The sequence below is a fragment of the Mirounga angustirostris genome, unplaced genomic scaffold (genome assembly GCF_029215605.1).
Source record: "Mirounga angustirostris isolate CCGP_5_RB_7025 unplaced genomic scaffold, mMirAng1.0.hap1 SCAF_1, whole genome shotgun sequence".
NCBI classification, from domain to species: Eukaryota; Metazoa; Chordata; class Mammalia; order Carnivora; family Phocidae; genus Mirounga; species Mirounga angustirostris.
This window is the reverse complement of record NW_026991709.1, coordinates 166,176,132-166,196,570: the sequence shown is the minus strand read 5'-3', so window position 1 is coordinate 166,196,570 and position 20,439 is coordinate 166,176,132. Positions and strand designations below refer to the sequence as shown.

At 46.7% G+C, this 20,439-nt stretch overlaps 1 protein-coding gene across 2 annotated transcripts in view; it reads left to right on the top strand.

The window, feature by feature from the left end:
• Positions 1 to 20,439, top strand: part of LMCD1 (LIM and cysteine rich domains 1) — a 59,034-nt gene that overhangs the window by 16,400 nt on the left and 22,195 nt on the right. The window contains exons 2-3 of one of the 2 annotated variants that reach the window (XM_045861928.3): positions 13,351 to 13,439; positions 19,258 to 19,513. In XM_045861928.3, coding sequence (XP_045717884.1) covers positions 13,351 to 13,439; positions 19,258 to 19,513 — 345 coding nt within the window. The remainder of the gene's footprint in view (positions 1 to 13,350; positions 13,440 to 19,257; positions 19,514 to 20,439) is intronic. The other variant, XM_064593228.1, reaches the window with a different exon arrangement.

Below are 20,439 nucleotides of genomic sequence, written 5' to 3'. Positions count from 1 at the left end.
TTCTGAAAGTGACTTGGCTTCTGTAGTTCTGATTTTGCATTTTAATTGTGTTAGATGAGCTGCAAAAGGTGAGTCCTTGAAAATGAATTATTTGCAAAGTGAATGACCATCTGCTAATTTCTGTTTCATAAAACTAGGCTTAGAAAAACTTGACCTAAATACTCCCCAGGGTGTTTTCATTTCTAAGAATCTATGATTTCCTTGTGTCAGATTTTCTTAAACATGGAATTCCACTATATAAAGTTACATACAACTAGTTCATTAGGGAGAGGGGAAATCAAGGAAAGGATGAAATATTTGAAAATGTATTTAGTGTTAGTTTGAATAACATGATGATAGGGATGCCTGGGTGGCTCAGTGGGTTAAGCGTCTGCCTGCGGCTCAGGTCATCCAAGGGTCCTGGGATCGAGTTCCACATGAGGCTCCTTGCTCAGCGGGGAGCCTGCTTCTCCCTCTCCCTCTGCCTCTGCCCCCTGCTTGTGCTCACCCTCTCTCTCTCTGACAAATAAAAAAAATTTAAAAAGAAAAATATATGATAGCGAAGAAAAAGAAGAGGGAAGTCATTTATAAGAAGGATATCAAAGCTGGCTGAAGGAAATATGTGTGTGTGTGTGTGTCTCAAGGCTTCCACTGTCATAAGTTAACCTAAGAATTTACATGTAGAGATTCCCAGCAGGAATCATTTGCATAAGCAAAGGCTCCAGACTTTTAATAACACTGCTATATTTTTACATGGCACACTTCCTATTACGATATTAAGATTCAGATAAGCAAGATTAAAAATTCTCCAGCTTGGTTTGCTAAGTCTCTCCATTTCCAAAATTAACTCCAGTAAATGTGTGTTATCCTTAGATCAGTAATGCTGCAAGAATTCAGACACGTACACACACACACACACACACCAAATTAACATCCTTATAGGAAGATATTCTTAAGACATTAGAGTGCTAGGATGGTGATTAACATAACATAATAATTTTTAAAAAGACATTAGGGCGCTAAAATCAGGGGTCTTATAAAACTGGGGCAGTATAATAAGTTCAGCATTGCCAGCCTCAAGCTGTCAGTCTTATCCTTGAGGAGGAGTCTGCTAAAGGCTGAAACCTAAGAACCATGAAACCAATTAGATTTTAATTTCCAAGTATGGCCTGAAGGTATTAGGCCTGGGGACACCAACCGCCTGTTCTCATTTAGGAGATGGGGGAGGGGAGAATAAAGAAATCCTACAAAGACTTTATTTTCTTTTATCTTAACTTCCCTCAAACCACTTGGTAAATCTCTGATAAAATTCCCAAGGGGGTTGGATAACTTCTGGCTCATAGCGAGACCAGTGGCTTTACTTACATCTTCCCAAGAACCGGCAGGGCCTATCCATGAAAGAAAAAAGACAAGTTTTAAAAAGATAGCATTGGAGCCTCTGGAAACAGTTTGGCAAGAAATGCCGTGCCCCACTCTTGCTCTATGGGAATCCCTTTCACAGTCAATGAAAACAGTGCCCACACTTTGGGAACCTAGTGGTCTCAAAAGATCCCTAGGAAGTCTGGACGTGGGGAGAGGTAGGAGGACCCTCCTTACACTGTCTATTTCAAATAAGCAGGGCACCCCTCAAATAATGGCCTTTCTTGTCTAAAAACAGGTAATTCTCAAAAACAGGAGGGAATGGTTTCATCAGTCTGCATTTGTGCAATTCGCTATTCATGGTAGCCTGGGCAGCGTCTGTAGCCAGTTCAAAGGGAGCTGGTGTCAAAGGAAAATAGTAGTTCAGTCCTAAAAATCTTATCGCTTCAGTCCAGCAGGGCCCCTTATACATAAAATTTGTGGACCTGCTCTGGATTCAACCATGCGGACCCATCAGCTGTCAGCAAGAAGCTGGCGGCACGGAGGCTGGTTTCCTCTCTCCCTCGCTCACCATCATTTTTGCTCTGGCAAAAGAATGTTAAACAAAGGAGTCAGAGTCCTGAGCAGGGCCTGATGATTTCCTGCATTTTCCATGCACTGCCATCACACGGATGCCATCAGCCTGCCATCAATCGCTCAATTTAGGATTTGGAACTTTCTGCCTTGTTCCATACTCCTCTTTTTCAAAGTGACCCCAGCCTCCTCACCTTTGAAAGATAAGAGCTATTCTACGAATATTTCAAGGCTACCCACCTTCAAGGGCTCTGGCCACTGCCAAGTGGGAAAGGAGCCCAGCCATGTGAATTGTCCCATGGAATTGTTAGAGCTCCTCCGTCCAAAGGTCCCTTGCATCAGGCCTTTCCAAGAGCCACAAACCCTTGGAAAATGTACTGATTTGAGTCTTATGGCTTCTTTGCCTATTTTTTAAGAAAGTGCTAAAAATACAAAAGAGTAAAATTACCAAAAAGGCAGATGGAAAGAAAAAGGGGTAGATAATCCCCTATCTCGGCTAGCGGAGCACTCACAGTGTCTGCTCCATTATGCCAAGTAATGATGTGGTAGGAGGTAGACATTACTAACAGACTCAGCCAGCCAGGCCTGCCAACGGGGGCATGTATGATTGCGGATAGCTCGTTCTAATCGGGGGATATTCAGGATGCAGCCGGTTAAGGATGGGCTCAGCTGTTGCCCAAAGGCAGGCTTCCGTGTGCCTACTCAGTTCATGGCCCTGGGTCTGTGCATCCCTGCTTTTCTGGAACCAGCCTCAAGTCAGTGAAGGTTGGCTGAAAGAAGAAGAGGGAGGGATTGGTAGGGAGGCTAGAGCAGGGTCTTAAACAGAGAAACCTTTCATTTCATATTTCCCTTTCCACATATGGATTTGCTTTTCTACTCAGTTTTCATAGCTACATTAACCCTTTTTGTTCACACATTATGTGAATCTTGGGAACCTCCAATAATTTCCTTCCCTGGAGGGGAAGACAGAACCAAACAAATGATGACAAGTATAGAATTGTTCCATAGAAGGTTGTGTGTGTGTGCATGTGTGTGGATGTGTGCACATGTGTGTGTGCCTGCATGTGGATGGGTATGTAACAGGTCCTACATGGTGGTTAGGAGTTTCTAGGGGAAAGGAGAGAGGAGAGCTTCCTAAAGAAGCAATAGGAGGAACTGGCCAGTGGTTTCCAGAACTTCCCCAGGGGCATTGTACAGCAAGGAGCCTGAACAGAGGGATTGAGACCCATTTCAGGGACAGCTGGGTGGGGGAGACATGGGAGCAACGGGCCTCTTTCACCACCCCAAAGGGGCTGCGACCACCAGCCATTCTGCTAACCTCTCACACACTCTAGAGCAGCATGCGCTGAGATTCTGTGAATTTGTTTCTCCTTGCTGGCTGCCCTGATTTCAACTTAATTTTACCTGTGAAATGTGATGTGTTGAGAGAGGAAGAATAGTAAGGAGAACATGGTGTATTTTGCCCCAAACACAAGTTCTCCTAGAGTCAAGCCTGGTCAAACTATCTTGACAGAGAGAAGGGGGCAGGGGGGGGTGGGGAACATTTCTTATAGACAGTAAAAAGTATTCTTTTATTGGGCATTTGTTCAAAACTTTGCTTGGGACACCAGATACTCCTAACATCATGGGCTAAATCCATCAGACCAACTCTGTCAACCACAGCTGGCCCATGGAATCAATTTAGTACACACAAACCATTTAATAGGAAAGATAATCGAATCTGTACCCTGAAATACTGACAACTCAAGCATTTCTGCCATCAGCTCATCACCCACCAAATGTTTTCCTTTTCTGTTGCTTTAAATAGGTCTTTAAAAACAAAAAAGGAAAAAGAGCAAGTTTTCCATTCGTAGAATTCTGAGTACGAGATCAGTTGGGCTCATCTCAATTTGTTTAGTCTGTGCATTTTTATCCTTATTACACAATTCAGGAAAAGGATATCTAAGTTGAAGTGATTTCCTTACATCTGTGCTTGTCCAGACAGAAGACTAGAAATGCCCAAGGAGCAACCCTGGGGTAGAACCAGTAGATTCGGACACGTACCCACACATACATGCACCTACATCTGTACACATGTCCATATACACACACAGTCCCCTGAAGAACATTTGTGCCCCCAGATATGACTTCTGATATAGACAAGGTCTTTGTTGCTGCCCTTGTGAGACTTACTGTGGTTTTAGGAGGCACTTTATCCTAAGTTGTTTCCATGGCAATCTGCATGGCATTAGAGCATAAGTCAGTCAGTACAGAATGAAAATTTGAACAAGACCACCAGCAGCCAGGTCTGCACACTCCTCTGACTGGCGTACCATATTCTGAGCCAGCCATCTGAAGGCCAGGTGGGATAAAAGATAGAACCCTCCAAGAATGGGGCTACAGACCCCGCATTTCATCTCCTATTTGGGGGAACAGGGTTTTCTTGGCCACAAACTGAAGCCCTGGCTTGAGGCTTCCCCGGCAAGAGTACAAGCATCAACAGGGAGGGGAGTGAGCCAGAAGCCAGAAGACGAACACAGAGCAATAGTTGTGCCTAAGATTGGAGGGAGTAAGATGGGGAACACCCATTTTACATGAAAAGAAAATAAATATACATTATGGAGAATAGGATGCCCAAAGTCACCCGAATGTAAGAGCAGACAGATTGGAAAGAGTCTGTGTTGTTCAGCCCGCATCCCTGGGCTCCTGGGCCCCAGTCTCTACCTCTGGTAGCATGTAGGACATGTCCCAGGGAGGGTTTGTGTTGAGGAAGGGCAGCACATGACAGTTATTGTACTAGTTAGTGTACTGATTCCATTACTCTGTTAAGATTTTGTAAGGCTGTTTGGCAACTTATTCTTTCAATCATTGGGGAGCTTCAAAAAAATGGAAGAAGTCCAGACCTTGTCAAGACCATGGGGTTTTTGAATGGGAAAGTGAATGTAAGGCTCTCATTGTACTTCCCAGCCAGGTCACTCTCCAAAGGGATCACATTTCTTAAGGCGAGGGGGGCGGGGGACCACTTTCCATGGTGCAGCATGTGACCATCTGACCATCTGGGCCTTAGGTGTCTTGGGCACCTCTGTCTGGCAGGACCTCTCAGTCCCTGCTTGGGCTGGGGAGGACCACCCCTGACCTCAGGCCTAGCAAAGGGTCTCAACATCAGTGTGAGTCCCTGAGGGAGCCAGCCAGCCAGTGAAATTTAGAAGCAGAGGAAGAGCTGTGGTCTCCCTTTTGTCTGGCTGTTAAGAGCGTTCCTGCATTGGGCATGAAAACCTGTGAGGCGGGCTTGTGCCAGGGAGGAAGGGACCAGAATGAAATAATGCAAGTCAGGCATGCTGTTAAAAACTCCCCTTGTAGGGCACCTGGGTGGCTCAGTTGTTAAGCGCCTGCCTTCAGCTCAGGTCATGATCCCAGGGTCCTGGGATCGAGTCCCACATCGGGCTCCCTGCTCAGCGGGAAACCTGCTTCTCCCTCTCCCCCTGCTTATGTTCCCTCTCTTGCTGTGTCTCTGTTGAAAAATAAATAAAATCTTAAAAAAAAAAAAAAAAAAACTCCCCTTGTAGGGAATGGTGGTCTGGAAATAGAATGTGGGAGGAGAGGTCGAACCAATGAGCTGAGAACCTCAGGGTCCATGTTGTAGTTGCTGAGGGTACAATGGGGAGACCCAGCTGTTCCCAAACTTGTCTGAACATTAGCAGAGAGAACCTCTAAAATGACTACAGCCTGTGGCCAGTCCCCAGAGATTGTGGCTAAATTGCTCCAGCATGCAGCCTGGAAGTGGTTAAATCTCCCCAGGTGATTCTAATGTGCAGACAGTTTGGGAACCGCTGATGTAGCCCCTTGCTCCTTAAAGTGTGGTCCCCGGACCGGCAGCAGCAGCTTTCGCTGGGAGGTCGGTAGAACTATGGAATATCAGGCTCACCCCAGCCTTGTGAGACCAGAATCTTCCTATTAACTAGAGCCTGGCTGATCTTTATGCTAATCAGAGTGTCTGCTTAATTTGAGAAATGCTTCCTCCAAACACACGCAGACCAGGCCAAATCCCCCTACTAAAGTACAAACTCATGGCACACTCTTTTTCTAATTCCTGGCGCCAATTATATTTGTAATTCTACAGTTATAGGAGTTCCTTGAGAAATAAGTATAAGTGCCCTAAAATATCTGGGAAAGGCTTCTTGGCATCACTGCATTGGTTTTTAAAATGGAGATCCAGGATTCAGAGAGACCTGGGTTCAAATCTAAGCTCCAGGACCTTAATTTGACCTCTTTGAATAGTCTTAATTCGGGAGACCAACTCATCGTGGTTGGTCCAGAGCTTTCCTTGTTTCAGTACTAAAGTCCTACATTCAGGCTCTGATTCAGTCTCAGACCAACCAAGACAATCAGTTTCCTTTCGGTTACTTTATCCACAGCCCGGGGATAAAGGATCAGTGGTTCTCAGACTTCAATTGTGCATCCAAATCACCTGGAGGGCTTGAACAGCAATGGCTGGGGCCTACACAGAGTATCTGTGTCAGTGGGTCTGGGGTGAAAACTGAGCATTTGCACTACTAACAAGTTCTGAGGTGCTGCTCAGGGACCACACCTTGAGAGCTACCACAAGACCCCTACCTCAAAGAGGTGGTGTAAGATTTGCCTGAGCTCAGGCATAGCACACTGACTAGAAAACTGTAGAGCCTAGTACTCATTACAGCTATTAATTATTTTTCTTATGGAAAAGATGGGACTTGAGCTGGTCCCTAAAGAGTGGGTGGGAGTGATGCTCTCTGAGGTTTAGATGAGCATGTGCAGAATCCCCAGTGTGTATTTAGAAGTGTAAGAAGCTCAGGTGGTTGGAAAGAGAATCTGGGTAGAGGTAGTAGATGATATGGAAGGAGAAATAGATACATTTGGCCTGGTGAGGTGGACCACATCATGGGAGCCCCATGACATCTAACACTCAACAATGCTTATTCCTTTAAAGGCAGCTCAATACAACTTCAAAATGAGATGGGTGCTAGTATCCTTAATATAAACAAACTATTACGAGTTGGGAATAAACCCAGAAATGACTTGCTGCTTGGTTATTATGGTTTTCTTCTTTTTTTAAGTGGTAGCAGTTTCTAGAAGACAGTTTTCAGCATGCTGTCCGCCAAGCCATTATCTGTCCAGTCATCAGCAGGCCTGGGGTTGGAGTGCAAGCTGCAGCTCCCTGGTCTGGTACTAAGTGCACATGACCTCTTGTCCTTCACTTGGGCTTCCAGGGAGGGAAGCCAGTGTCTTGGTGCTTTTCTGCCGTAGGCATTGCCTGTGGTTCTGACTCACTTTCTCTTCTGGCCACTGCCTCTCCAGCTGTCCCTGAGGCCTGTCCATTGCCTGAACATCTGTACTTTAGTTTATTTAGCAGAACTGGGTTGGATGGTAGAAATCTTGGGACCAAGGTGATCGTGGCCTTGTCCTGCTGCCCCCAACCCTAACCTGGGACCTCCCACTCCTACAGACACACTGTCCCGTCTGTTTGGATCCAACTGGCCTGATGCCCAGAGTCAAGGCTAGACTCGGAGGAGGCTGTCTGAGGTCTGGAGACTCCTGGTGTGGTAGGAAATCATAGGATCTGGATTCCAAAGACATGAGTGTGAATTATGTCCTGAGCAGCAGGAAATCCCATTAGTTCTATGAGCGTGTGTTTTTTTTTCATGAGCCAAATGCAAAATGTCTACATCCTAAGGTTGTTGGAAAAACCAAGTGAGATAAGGAATGTAAATACACTTTGTAAACTGTCAAGTGCTGTACCCTTAGCAGAAAGTACCACAGCAGATTAGATGAGAGCACAGCTCTGAAGGAAGACCCACCTGGTTTCACTTCCAGGCTCCACCACTCACTAGCTATTGGATCCTGAAAGAGAGGCTTAACCTCTCTGGGCCTGCTTCCTCATCTGAAAATGAAGTCACTAAAAGTACCTCTCATCAAGCAAAAATATTATGAAATGCTTGGCATATGCCCAGGACATAAGGTGTACTCAATAAATGTTAGCTACAGTCGGAATCATTAAGAAAGCTATTACATTTTTGCTTCAAGCCCAGTACAGATGAGGGTAGAGTGAGGAGACCCCCCGCCCCCCTTCCCCATAGGAGCTCCAGTCTAGAGCATTCTGAATGGACAAGGTGCTTCTCTCTCAGACTGTCGTGCATCCTCTGTTGATTAGGAATAATGATTATACTTCACAGGGTTGTCAAGTGTCCAGGAAGAGAATGCTTAAGTAAGTAAAATCACTCCATGGAGGGGCGCCTGGGTGGCTCAGTCGTTAAGCGTCTGCCTTCGGCTCAGGTCATGGTCCCAGGGTCCTGGGATCGAGCCCCGCATCGGGCTCCCTGCTCAGTGGGAAGCCTGCTTCTCCCTCTCCCACTCCCCCTGCTTGTGTTCCCTCTCTCGCTGTCTCTCTCCGTCAAATAAATAAATAAAATCTTAAAAAAAAAAAAAATCACTCCATGGATTGTCAAGCTGTTCACATTTTGGAGTTGGTGACAGCTGTAGAGGAGTTTCTGAGATCATTGTTTTCTGTTCATGATGGCAGTTCTCTTCCAGACCTTCTCGTAAGTTCATCTCACTCCACCCTCCACTGCCTTCGCTCCACCTTCTCTCCTTGGTGGGGAGGAAAGGGTTTGTTTTCAAGCAGCAAATCATGTTGGCTAATAATCTTTAATGACACATATGCCTAGAGAGTTTACCTGTAGACGAGTCAGAGTGACTGACCTGGAATAGAATTTATTGTCAATATTCAGAACACCCTAGCTCAGAAAGCAAACCCACGGATGGTCAGGAGGGCATATGATGGTCTGAAGATAGAATTTCCAGAAACGTAAAATCATGACTGTTATAAAAATAAAATAAAACTCAGCAAAGATTTTATTCAACTCATTAGTTAATGAAGTAATCAGCAAGATATTTAGACCAGTTCAAAAAGCATTTGAGGGGCTGGGTATTTATAGGAAATTTAATGTTTGGACAAGATTGATGGGTTAGGTACATAACTAGCTAATAGGACAATAACCATAACCTTCAGGTTATCTATTTTTAAAAAGGTTATCTATTTTAAAAAAGATAAAAACTCCTTATATTTGTATCTTTACCAGACAAAAATCTCCAAGTTAACATGTAGCTTCACCAAGTCTGGGAGTACAGCAAAGTAAATAAGTCTAGATAATCCTTGAGGGGACTATCGCCACCATATGCCACTGAGAGGACCTGCCACCTACTTTTCTGCCTTATGCCCAAGTTTTGGGTAATTTTTTTAACAATGGTAAATATTTTACTTTACAAACAACCTTTTAATCTGACTTGATGCTCACAACAGCCCTATGGAGGCAAAAAGGGGCAGGGAAAACCCATTTTGCAGAGGAGGAAACCGAGTTACATATGGGAGGAGAATTCCCATTGTCTAACCCCGAGTCCCACATTCGTTCCTAAACTCCATGTTGCATTTCTTCTTTTCCCTTCTTCATTTCTGTCCTACCTTGTTCTTGGTGACATTTTCCCCCCTGTAAGACTTCCCCTGGGGGTTCACCTGAAGGAGATGATCAAAGGGGGGAGGAGGCCCTGTTGCTCCCCAGCCCTTGCATCCCCAGGGTTCCTGGCCTGAGCTAAGACCTTTTAAGTTCCTGATGCGATTCAGTTCCACAACATCCTACTCTCCCAAGCCAAAGAAAATTGTCAAAACAGGTTATCTCCCCTCAGGAAAAATGATAGCATAGATGCTACATTCCAGGAACTCATTTTTTTAAAGTGATGGCTCCTTTTAAGCTCTTCTGTTTTCAGCTACTGTGAGCCGCCACTATGCCATCTTTCATCCAGGACAGAGTCCACATCAGAGAAACCTACTGTTTATAAACCAGAATATCTTGTCTGAAACACTGCTTCTGGTTGATGTTTTCCTCTTCTCAATAAACAGGATCATCATTTTCTGTGTCTGACACAGCCGGGTCTGTCTGGCTCCTGGATGAATGACATGCAGGGGACAAATGGCTATTTATTGTGTTAAGCAGTCGGCCAGGAAACTGGCTGCAAGTGTGGCCTGATGGCCCAAATCTGCTTCTTCCTTGCAAGGCCATTTATTTTTCTCTCCCACGGATTTCTGTCGCCATGGAAACTGTCCCACTAGCAGGATGGAGACTAAGGCCAACTCTGCTTCCTGCACTTAGTCAGAGAGGCAACACTGACACGAAGCAAAGGCAACAGTAAGAAAGTATATGAGGTGTGGAGTTAGAAAGTAGTTCCTCTAAAGTTCCCTAGGATTCTGAAGCTGGAAAAGGAATTTTTTTTTTTTTTTTTTTAAGAACATCTGATTCAGGGTCTCTCAGACCATTTACACAAGGGGTGCTGACAAGGAGAACAAACATCCAGTGCATAATATGTGCATGCCAAGCCCTTTCCTTGTAGCAACCCATTTAACCTTCCCAGTAGCTCCGCTATGCACGTTGGTTCTTACTATCTCCACGACCCAGAGGGAGAAACTGGAGACTCTGCAAGTCCAGTCACTTGCCCAAGTCCAGCAGAAGAAAAGAACAGATTTAGGTCTAAAAATTCAGACCTTGTGACCCCAAAGCCTGGACCTCTCCACTTGAAAGAGCTGGGCTAGCACCTCAGAGGCTCCGAAAGCCATGTCACATCCAGTGTCCACCATTTTTATTTGATCATGTAATTGTTCCCACCCCCAGCCATCAACGACCCCTTTGCAACATCTCACAGAATGAGGATTCTGTGGAACAGGATTCTGGCAGTCTCGATCCAGGCCAGTTTTCTCATCTTACAGAGGAGCAACTTGGGCTGGGGAAGGAAATGAGTTGCCTCTAGCTGCACAGCTAATAAATGTCAGAGCCCGCACCACAGAGTCAGCGCCCTGCCCCACGGGCCGTGCTCTGCTGTGCTCTGCAGCCTCACATCACTATTTCTAAGCAAACCCTGAGCCGGCAGCCCAGCTCTCCGGCCAAGCATCAGGACTAATCCCCTTATAGGATGACTGTTAAATCAGCCACTCATTAGAAGAACAGCAGTGCCCGCACGCAGGGTGCTTTGCCACTTACGAAATGCTTCCACATAGCTCTTCTGTTTCCAGGCTTTGCTGCCTCTGGGTCTTTCTAAAATGATCCAACAACGAAGCCTTATTCATAAGCTGTATACCTTCCAAAATAACCATTGGCTCCCTCAAACATGAAGCGTGAAAGGATCACTGTGTTTCAACTGGTAGAATCCAAGGTGACAAGAGGCAGAAGCAGTGAGAGGTGGAGGTTTGCAAGGTGTTCGATGCCAGGGTTTTAGAGAACAAAGTTCTACCTGTGAAGGAAAGCTCCCCAGCTTCGGACGAGGAGTTGATGGTGAGCATCTTCTTGTCTTTCTTTGTTAACAAGAAGCTAGCACTGACCAGGCACAAATGTGAACATGCTCTCTATCAAATGTGTGCAGCATGGCGCTTACTCCGCAGAGTTGTGAATGTGCATGAGAACAGCGCAGTCCGAGAGGACATGGTGTGAACAGCAGCTGTCCAGTGAGAGATAGGGAGCTAGGTGTCACTGTGGGAAGATCTGAGGTACAGAAGAGAAATATTGTGAAGAATGAGTGTGTCTTCTCATGTACTTCTTTGAATTCTAACCGTAACGATGAGGACAGTCTCCCATGTTCCACTGCTTGTTTTTTCCCCACTTAAAAGCAAAGAGAGTAAAGGAGTAATGCTCAGATTGCAACATCCCACCCATCACGTCCTCTCGTATCTTTTTGCCCTTACACATTTTCTCCCTTCTCCTTTCTGCCTGCTCATTTTGCCTAACCCCCATCCAGAGTCACCTCCTCTAAGAAGCCTCCCTGGACTTCCCGTACAGGTTTATTCACACCTTCCTCTGTGCGCCTAAAGTCTGTGTGCAAAATAACAGCAGCTACCAGTTTTTAGTACCCAGTGTGAGCGGGCACTTTACATACATTATCTTTGTACCCATTTGACAAGTAAGGAGACTGAAGCCCAGTGTGTCCAAGGCCAGGATGGCTGTTGAGTCACGATGCTGGGTTTGGAATCCAGGTCTCCCAGGCTCCAAAGTCCATGCCTTTCTGCTATATAACAGGCAGCTTCCTCTGCCTCAAACTTACCCCTGGAGACTGAAGCCCAGTGTGTCCAAGGCCAGGATGGCTGTTGAGTCACGATGCTGGGTTTGGAATCCAGGTCTCCCAGGCTCCAAAGTCCATGCCTTTCTGCTATATAACAGGCAGCTTCCTCTGCCTCAAACTTACCCCTGGAGACTGAAGCCCAGTGTGTCCAAGGCCAGGATGGCTGTTGAGTCACGATGCTGGGTTTGGAATCCAGGTCTCCCAGGCTCCAAAGTCCATGCCTTTCTGCTATATAACAGGCAGCTTCCTCTGCCTCAAACTTACCCCTTCCAGAAGCAGGTGATAAGTATGTGCTTCTTCATCTCCCTCTAGTCTGTGAGTACCTCTAGGGCACACCCGAGTCCTATGATGTATCCCTGTGCCTGACATGTGCTAAATAAATGGTTAGATGAATCAATAATCTGTTGAATGAGGAGCATATCCCTTTATCTTATGAGTTGATGAAGCCTTGTTCGTGATAAAACCATAATACACGTGCATTAACTGTAGCAAGTCATCCCCACCCCCGATGGAGAGTTAGGTAAGTTTCTCAGCCAGCAGATCCATACACTATCCCCTTCTTCTTCAATTTTAATGTAATACAAATCTCCTGGAATTTCACGGAAGTGCATATTCTGAATCAGAAGGTCTGGGGCAGGACCTGAGGGGCCGTGTTTCTGGCAAGCTTCCCGCCGAGGCTGCTGATTTGAAGACCCCATTGGAGAGCCAGCTGGGTCTCAACACAGTAGCAGCACAGCTGGTGACGAAGAATAAAACCTGTCCTGTGTGTTGTTTTCCTTCCAAAGGACCACCAGACTTCAAATGCTCCTGGTTTTCCGTGTTTTAGCAAAATATTTAAGTTATGCTTTGAGCTATAAACATTTGGCAACATGAACATTTGTTTGTGCCTGTAGCTTTGGTTTAATCACACCCTATCAATAAATCACAATAAAGGAGGGAGAGGAGGCACTCGCTGGAAGATTCCATTCCAGTGACAAGTGGACCTACCAGGGGAGCTGGTGAATATGGAGGAAGGAGGAGATGATCCCTCACAGCAGGGGGTTTCCAACGGAGCCCTGGTGGCTGGCTGGCAACAGCACCGAAAGCCCCCGCCTCATTCCATTTTTATTGGGAAGGGCCCCACCCTTCCACACTTGCCAGCCCTATGGCCACTTTCCCGGCTGGTCTTCTCCATTCTTGGTAAACAGTAACTGATGCCTTATTCATCTCGAGCCCTTTGAACCCCACACAATCCCTTTGCTGGCATGCCAAGTCTTTTAGAGGTCAAGCGATCCCCGGTCCAAGCTTTTGGAAGGAAAACACCCTCTTTTCTGTCTCCTTTTCCAGATGTCCCTGGGCCAGCAGCAGTCAGCAAGAGGTGTGCCTTGTTTGAAATGCAAGGGGACGTGTTCAGGCTTCGAGCCACATCCATGGAGGTAACAGAATTTGTCAGGAGAGGCTCTGCCTGCTTTCATTTCTTGGCTGTCCTTTCTGGGAACCACTGGTCATTCTGCTCTGCTGGGACTGCTTAAGATGCATGCATTTCAGGGAGGACTTGGTCTGGAGTGAATGCACTCCTGCTTTGCCTAATTCAGAAATGACAGAGAGGCCTTGGGAGCCAAGATGAGAAAGGAGTTTAGTGCTTCACACACCATTTCGAGGCGAGGATCACCAAGCTCCGCCCACCAAGGCCGCACTGGGAAGATGTGAGCAGTTGTTAGTCGGTGCCCGGTCCTCTCTGGATTGCTGTATCCGGGGCTTGGTGCATGCGGTTGATCTCCCCATACTGTGTAATCGCCCCTGTTTTGATCTGAGTGCCCCTGGGCCCGAAATAAAAGTCACTGTGTCCACAGGACTTAAAAACCAGGCTGTGGTGCATTCATACCCACAAGGGAGGGCTGTAAGATCCAGCTGGACTCTGAAAACCAGAGGTAGGGCCGCCCCACCACACAACTCCCGGGCGCTACTACATGGATGGCACCCACTGGAGGTGTGCAGTGCACAGCCTGTGTGACTGTCCCGGTAGCCCTGGGAGAGAGAGGCTAACCTCTGTAGGGCACGAGAGCACAGAGGGAGTTTCTGTCTCTTCTGCCAGAGGGTTTCCTTGGGCACTCAGTGGGGGAGCACAGTTTGGGAGGTATTTGTCTCAGAGTTGTTGACTTCCATTGTGAGATGGCAATTGCAAAAACATTTATTGAGCTGAACCAAGTCTTTTACATTTAAATGCTGAAGTAACCCTGAGCAGTAGGTAGTAGTTTCTCCATTTTGCAGGTCAGAAAACTGAGAGTGGGTAGCAGCAGACATCCAGTACATGGCAGCATTCAAACTTGGGTCTTCGTGAACCCCACCCCCATGCTCTCAACCTCTCGGCAGTACTGTGGGTCATGAGCCTTTGAAGCACAAGACTGTTCCTTAACTCCGTTCCCTGACAGTTCTTGACCTCACAGGAGCTCATGTGGTCTTCTGGATGCAGGGGACCTTCAAGGTCGTCCAAACCCCACTCTGTCCCCCACACAAATTCCTCCCAAAGCGAACACACTCCCCATTGGGGGAACGCCCCACACATCTATTTTGGCCACTCGAGCTCTTTCTGGTCTTGAGCAGAGTCAGCTTCCCTAGGCTTTCGTCCCCTGGTCCTGAATCTGCCATCAGGGTGTCACAGAAAAATGCTGACTCCTCATCAGCTCTCCAAAAACAGCTGGGATGCCTCCTTTTAGAATCCTTAGGGCAGGGGGTAATGTTCCCTGAATGCACCCACCGACTCAGTTCAATAATGTTTTCCCCTCTCAAGGATCAGTCCCTTGCTGCCTGTTGTCTGACATCTGAAAAGGTTCATTCAACATATTTTGTCTGGTTTTCTAGCTGTTTATGGCAGGATGGCAATTCTGGGCCCTGTTCTTCTGGGCTATAAGCAGGAATGTCAGCACGGTTTTAATCCCCACATTCCCCCCGCCATTCTACAAAGGACTTGAACATCAAGTAAATTGATCCTTGAGAAATGCAGATTGTAGCTTCAGGTCCCAAATATCAAGTGTTGTCTTTGGTTGGAATAACTTTAACGGGGACCTAAATTCAAGCCATACTGGAGCCAGGAGGTCCCAGAAACTTAGAGGGGGAAACCACGTGAAAGCATTTTTATGCTCCATTTCTCATACTTTCAGTAGTTTGAAAGATATTTTAATGACCCAAGTGACAGCCGGCCTGCTTTAATGAGCAAGTCCCCCAACTAATAATCATAGGACAAATTCATGTGCTGACTCAGCTTGAAAAAACACTTCCCTTCTGTAAGCCTCACCTTTCCTGTCTGAAAAATGGGAACGTTGGAGCCCATGTGCTCTAGGCTCCACTTCTGGCTTTACAGTCCATAGTTTCAGGCAAGCTGTCTGTAATCAAACTAGTGACATGGTTAGCAGAATTAGCATGGTAATTAGTATCAGTGGCAGATGGTAGAATTACTTGGAGAGAAGGGTACAGAGAGAAGGCAAGAGCAGACTTTCTTGAAAACAGACGGGGAGGCTCCCCTGGCGGTCTGCAGCTTCCTGCTTCCCTGATGGACATGTCAGGTTCCCTGGCCTTCTGAGCTATCCTCAGGAGGCTGACCCACCCTTCAGGGCAGGGGGACACACACGTCCAGGACTCCAGGCTTTTCAGAGAGAGCCAGAAAGTCTCTTCCTTGCAGGCAGACATTCTTTTTTTATATTATCATAATCCTAATCGCTTTTTTTTTTAATGCACACTGACTTCAGTGAGTGGAGAAGAACCCCAGGGAACCCCTGAGGGAAGCCTTCAGGGGACATGGTATGACAAATGGGAGACAGACCACTGGCTCTTCAGATCACCCATTTTCACATTCTTCGGGGTCGTTCTTTGGATTCTCCCAGCATCCTCATTGCGGCACCCCCTCTGAGGAGGTCCTGTCTCCATGCTGGTGTACGTGGCCAGTGTTAGCTCTGCCTCTTCTCCCTGGGGCAGTGGGATCTTCACAGATGACTCTGCCCAAAGAGCTGGGCTTCCTGTGCTTTTTGAGAGACCAGAGAAAGTCAACCAGAGCTGCTTAAGTTCCTGAAAGGCACCGACTAAGGATTCTGGCACTTTGATGGGCATCCAGATCCCCCTTTGAACAGGATTACAAGTACCCCTCCCCAGATCCCACTCCGGACCCATGGAATCTGACTAGCTGGAGCCAGGGTGGGGCATCTCCAAGTCTACCGAGCTCCCCAGGTGATTTAGATGTGCAGCAAAGTTTGAAAACCAAGGGTCAGCTACCTTTCTGTAAACAGCCTGTTCATAAACATTTTCGGTTTGGCAGGCCATATGGTCTCTGGCACAACTAGTCAACTTGGCCCTCGTAGCGTGAAACCATCCATAGGCAATATGTAAATGAATGAATGTGATTATGTTCCCATAAATCTCTATTTCAGGACACTGAAATTCAAATTTCATATCATTTTCCTGTGTCAGTAATCTTCTTTTGATCTTTTTTTCCAACCATGTCACAATGTAAAAACTTTTCTTACTTCACAGGCTGTACAAAAATAGGGGATGGGCCAGACTCAGCCAATGGAATGTAGTATGCCAACTCCTGATGTAACTATCTCACTGTCAGATAAGAAACTTGACCATGGGGTGTGTTGGGCTAGTGTTCAGGCTGAGATTAGAGTCCAAGGCTTTGCCTTTTCCAGCATTGCAGGTAGCCCAGGACAGACTGTAGAAATAGCCATTTTAATACCACTGAGGCTCTTTCTGGGTGTGTCTGTGTCCCCTTCAGTCTGGGTGCCTGGAAAGAGTGGAGTTGGTCTAAGGGGTATCTTCTTCATCTATAGAATTGCAGCAACAGTGCCTGGCAACATGATGGTATGAATAAAGGGAGAAAGAACATTGACACAGTTTCAGAGAATATCTCATATCCGTCAGCATTTTCCATTTCAAACTGTTTTGCATTCGCTGCATCTCTAATAGCATCCTGAGAGTCTCATTAACCAAAAAAGCAAATGGCAGCTTCCCCACCCAGCTCCATGCATGGAAGGCCTTGGGGCTCAGAGGATCTCGTGGGGCGCCAGGCTTTCCCTCACTTCCTTCCTCTTCCTCCTCCCACTTCCTCCTATGCTGTTGTCACTCCCCACGTGTAAACCAGTGGTGCTACCCCCTACCCTAGAGAAACAGTCTCCTTCATGCCTGGCTCATAAAAGGGAGAGGCGAGAGAATATTTATTATGAATAAAGTGCCCCAATTCTGTAAAATGAGCAACCCCTTCTTATGAGAACAAAAAGAAAAGACTTCTTGTTTTTGCCCTGCATCATCTTCAGGGTCATATTCCATTTGGAAGTACTGGAATTATCCTTGAGATCATCGATTTTACCATTTCTCAAATTGTAGCCCACTGCATGTGAACTTGGACTGCAAGCTTCTCTTCAGATAACACTGGAAATGCTGCATTCTCCCCGCCTTAAAGTCACACTGTACATCAGTGCATTAAAAACAAGAATCAGCCTTGCACTGGAGAAATATGTCTAACTTCCTGTAACCCTCTGTCTCCCACACTTATCACCCTGAGCCTTTTTCCACGTGCCCCATACTTACAGGCTGGGGGAAACTGGTCCAGACCAGCAGAACCATCCCAGAGCATATGCAGCCCTCACAGGGCCCAACCTTATTCTCTGTTACAGTGTGCATCTGATTTTCTCTCCCTCTCTCACCCCAACTGTAGGCTCCTAGAAGGTTGCAGTGGGACGTCCCTCATTAGACAAGGGTTTCTCAACCTCAGCACTATTGACATTTTGGACAGGATAATTCTTTGTTGTGGAGGGGGCTGTCCTCTGTATTACAGATGTTTAGCAGCATCCCTGGCCTCTACCCTATAGAAGCCAGTAGCACCCCATTATGACAGTGACAGTCAAAAGTGTCTTCAGACGTTGCCACTTGCCTCCTGGGGGTGTGACCTTAGTTTAGAACTACTGATGGAAGGGACACCTGGGTGGCTCAGTCAGTTAAGCGTCTGCCTTCAGCTCAGGTCATGATCCCGGGGTCCTGGGATCGAGCCCCGCATCGGGCTCCCTACTCCGCGGGGAGCCTGCTTCTCCACTGCCTGCCACAATCTCTCTGTCTCTCTGTCAAATGAATAAATTAAAAAATCTTAAAAAAAAAAAACTACTGATGGATAGAAAGGAGGATTCCTTCAGGCATGCCTGGCTGTGAGGCACTCCTGCTTCTGCGGTGGCAGCTCTCCTGCTCGGTCCTGCCTCACCCCTGTTGCAGGTCTTGACGTTGCTCACTTTACTTAACAAGTTCTCAAATCTCATGCATGAGAGCAGCTGAGATACAGCAGGCCTCAGGTGTCAGGCCGGAAAGGGAGGGAAGCGGTCTTCCTCTATACCGGGAACACTCTGGATTTTGAAACCTTAACAGCATGGCACAAAGCAGCCAGATGCTTTAGTTTTTAATTGTCAGACAGAAGCATCAGGCTTTCGAGTGAATTTGATGCTTCCCCAGGATGCTTTTCCTTCTCTCAGCCTCACCACAAAGCCTTGCCAGTGAACATCAATCTCTCCAGCCCACGGGGTTTTCTGAGCTCATTCCCTTCCCCCCTGGGTCCTATCCACCCATTCCTTGAAGAAAATTTTCAGCTGTATTCTAACTTCACTATGGTTGCTAAAGAGTTGAAAGCTGCTAAAGTTCCAAGGCTCATGAATCTTGGGAGATAATTTCAATAATTCCTTAGAGCAGAGGTCAGCAATTTTTTTTTTTTACAAAGGACCAGATCGTGGATATTTTAGGCTCTGTGGGTCACACAGTCTCTGTTGCAATTATTCAAGTCTGCCGTTGTAGCCCAAATGCATCCACAGACAATATGTAAGTGAATGAGCATGGCTGTGTTCCAATAAAACATTATTTACACAAGGAGGTTGTGGGCCGGGTTCAGCCCACAGGTCATAAAGACTCCTGCTTTTGAGCATCTCTAATGAATGAAACAGCCTTTGCTGTCACACCCAAAGTGAGTAAAAATGTGCTGTTCTTTTTACCAGCAAAAGTCACATCCTACATTCCCTACAGATAGACTGATAGTTTCCCAAATGCAGTTCCCAATCCCAGAGGCCTTTTGATCTCAGGTTACCATTTGTCTTGCTGCCAACCCTTCCAAGTTACTAAAGTCGAACCTTGAACTTGCTTTCAAAAAGGCAGATGCTACCAGCAGGAGACTCTGCTCTTCTTCTCTGGAGGTTGATCTCACATGTCCCAATTAACCTCTCACCCCAGGAAAATATGCAAGTCATGCAAATGCAGCCACGAAGACCACTGCTTCAGCTCTGAGCTGGAAGACGATCGGAAAATTGGCCGCTTGCTGATGGACTCCAAGTATTCCACCCTCACGGCCCGGGTGAAAGGTGGGGATGGCATCCGGATTTATAAGAGGAATCGGATGATCATGACCAATCCCATTGCCACTGGGAAAGATCCCACCTTTGACACCATCACCTATGAGTGGGCCCCTCCTGGAGTCACCCAGAAACTGGTAAGGCAGCTTCCTCCAACCAAGTGGTTGTTTTCCTATCCTTGTACATGTTCGTCATGCCTGAATGTCAAAGATGAGGTAAGAAGAGGGCGAGATTATAGAAATGATAGGAACAGCTCTAGTTCTGAACCTCCTCCTGCCTCGCTATGTGATCTTGAAGTGAAAATTCCCTGGGCCTTGGTTTTCCTCATCCACGAAACGGATAAAAGTGTCTCTATGAATTCCAAGGCCCTTCCAGCTCTAGTCCAGGGTCGTCCATGGTTCCTTATGGGCTCCCCACTTCTGAACAAAGGATGGTTTATCATTCCAAACTCTCAGAGTGCTTGTCTTCATGTGTGAGATGTTCATTTCCCCTCAAAGTGGCCTGGGATATACCCATTGCAGGCCTGTGGGGGAGCAGAGAAACAGTTCTATCCCCTCTCCAACAGCAGAGGCCTCTTGGGCTTGGAAGGGAGAACCAAACTAGCTTTACACAACCCCAGGGAAGAGGCACCCAGAGAAGGACAAGGTCACACCCTGGCCACCCAACTACAAAGACCCATAACAAGTCTCCATGCACAGGCCTCAGCCCAGACCATTAAATCAGAAGCTCTAGATTGCAGGATCGCCATCACCAGACATGGGCATTTAACTCCTCAGGTAATCCCACATGCAGCCACCTTCAAGACCCAGCGGACCAGACCAGTACCCCTCAAATTTCAGCAAGCATATACGTCATCTGGACAGCTTGCTGAAATATATCCAGTAAGCTTGGAGCTGGTCCTGAGACTCTGCGCTCCTGACACTCTCCCAGGTGATGCCGATCCTGCTGGCCCCCAGACCTCACCTGGAATAGCAAGGGCCTAGGTGATTTCCACAAGTCAATGAGATTAAAAAGGTCCTACAGTTTTAGAGATGCAAGCCTGGCATTTTAATTAAATCTCTTC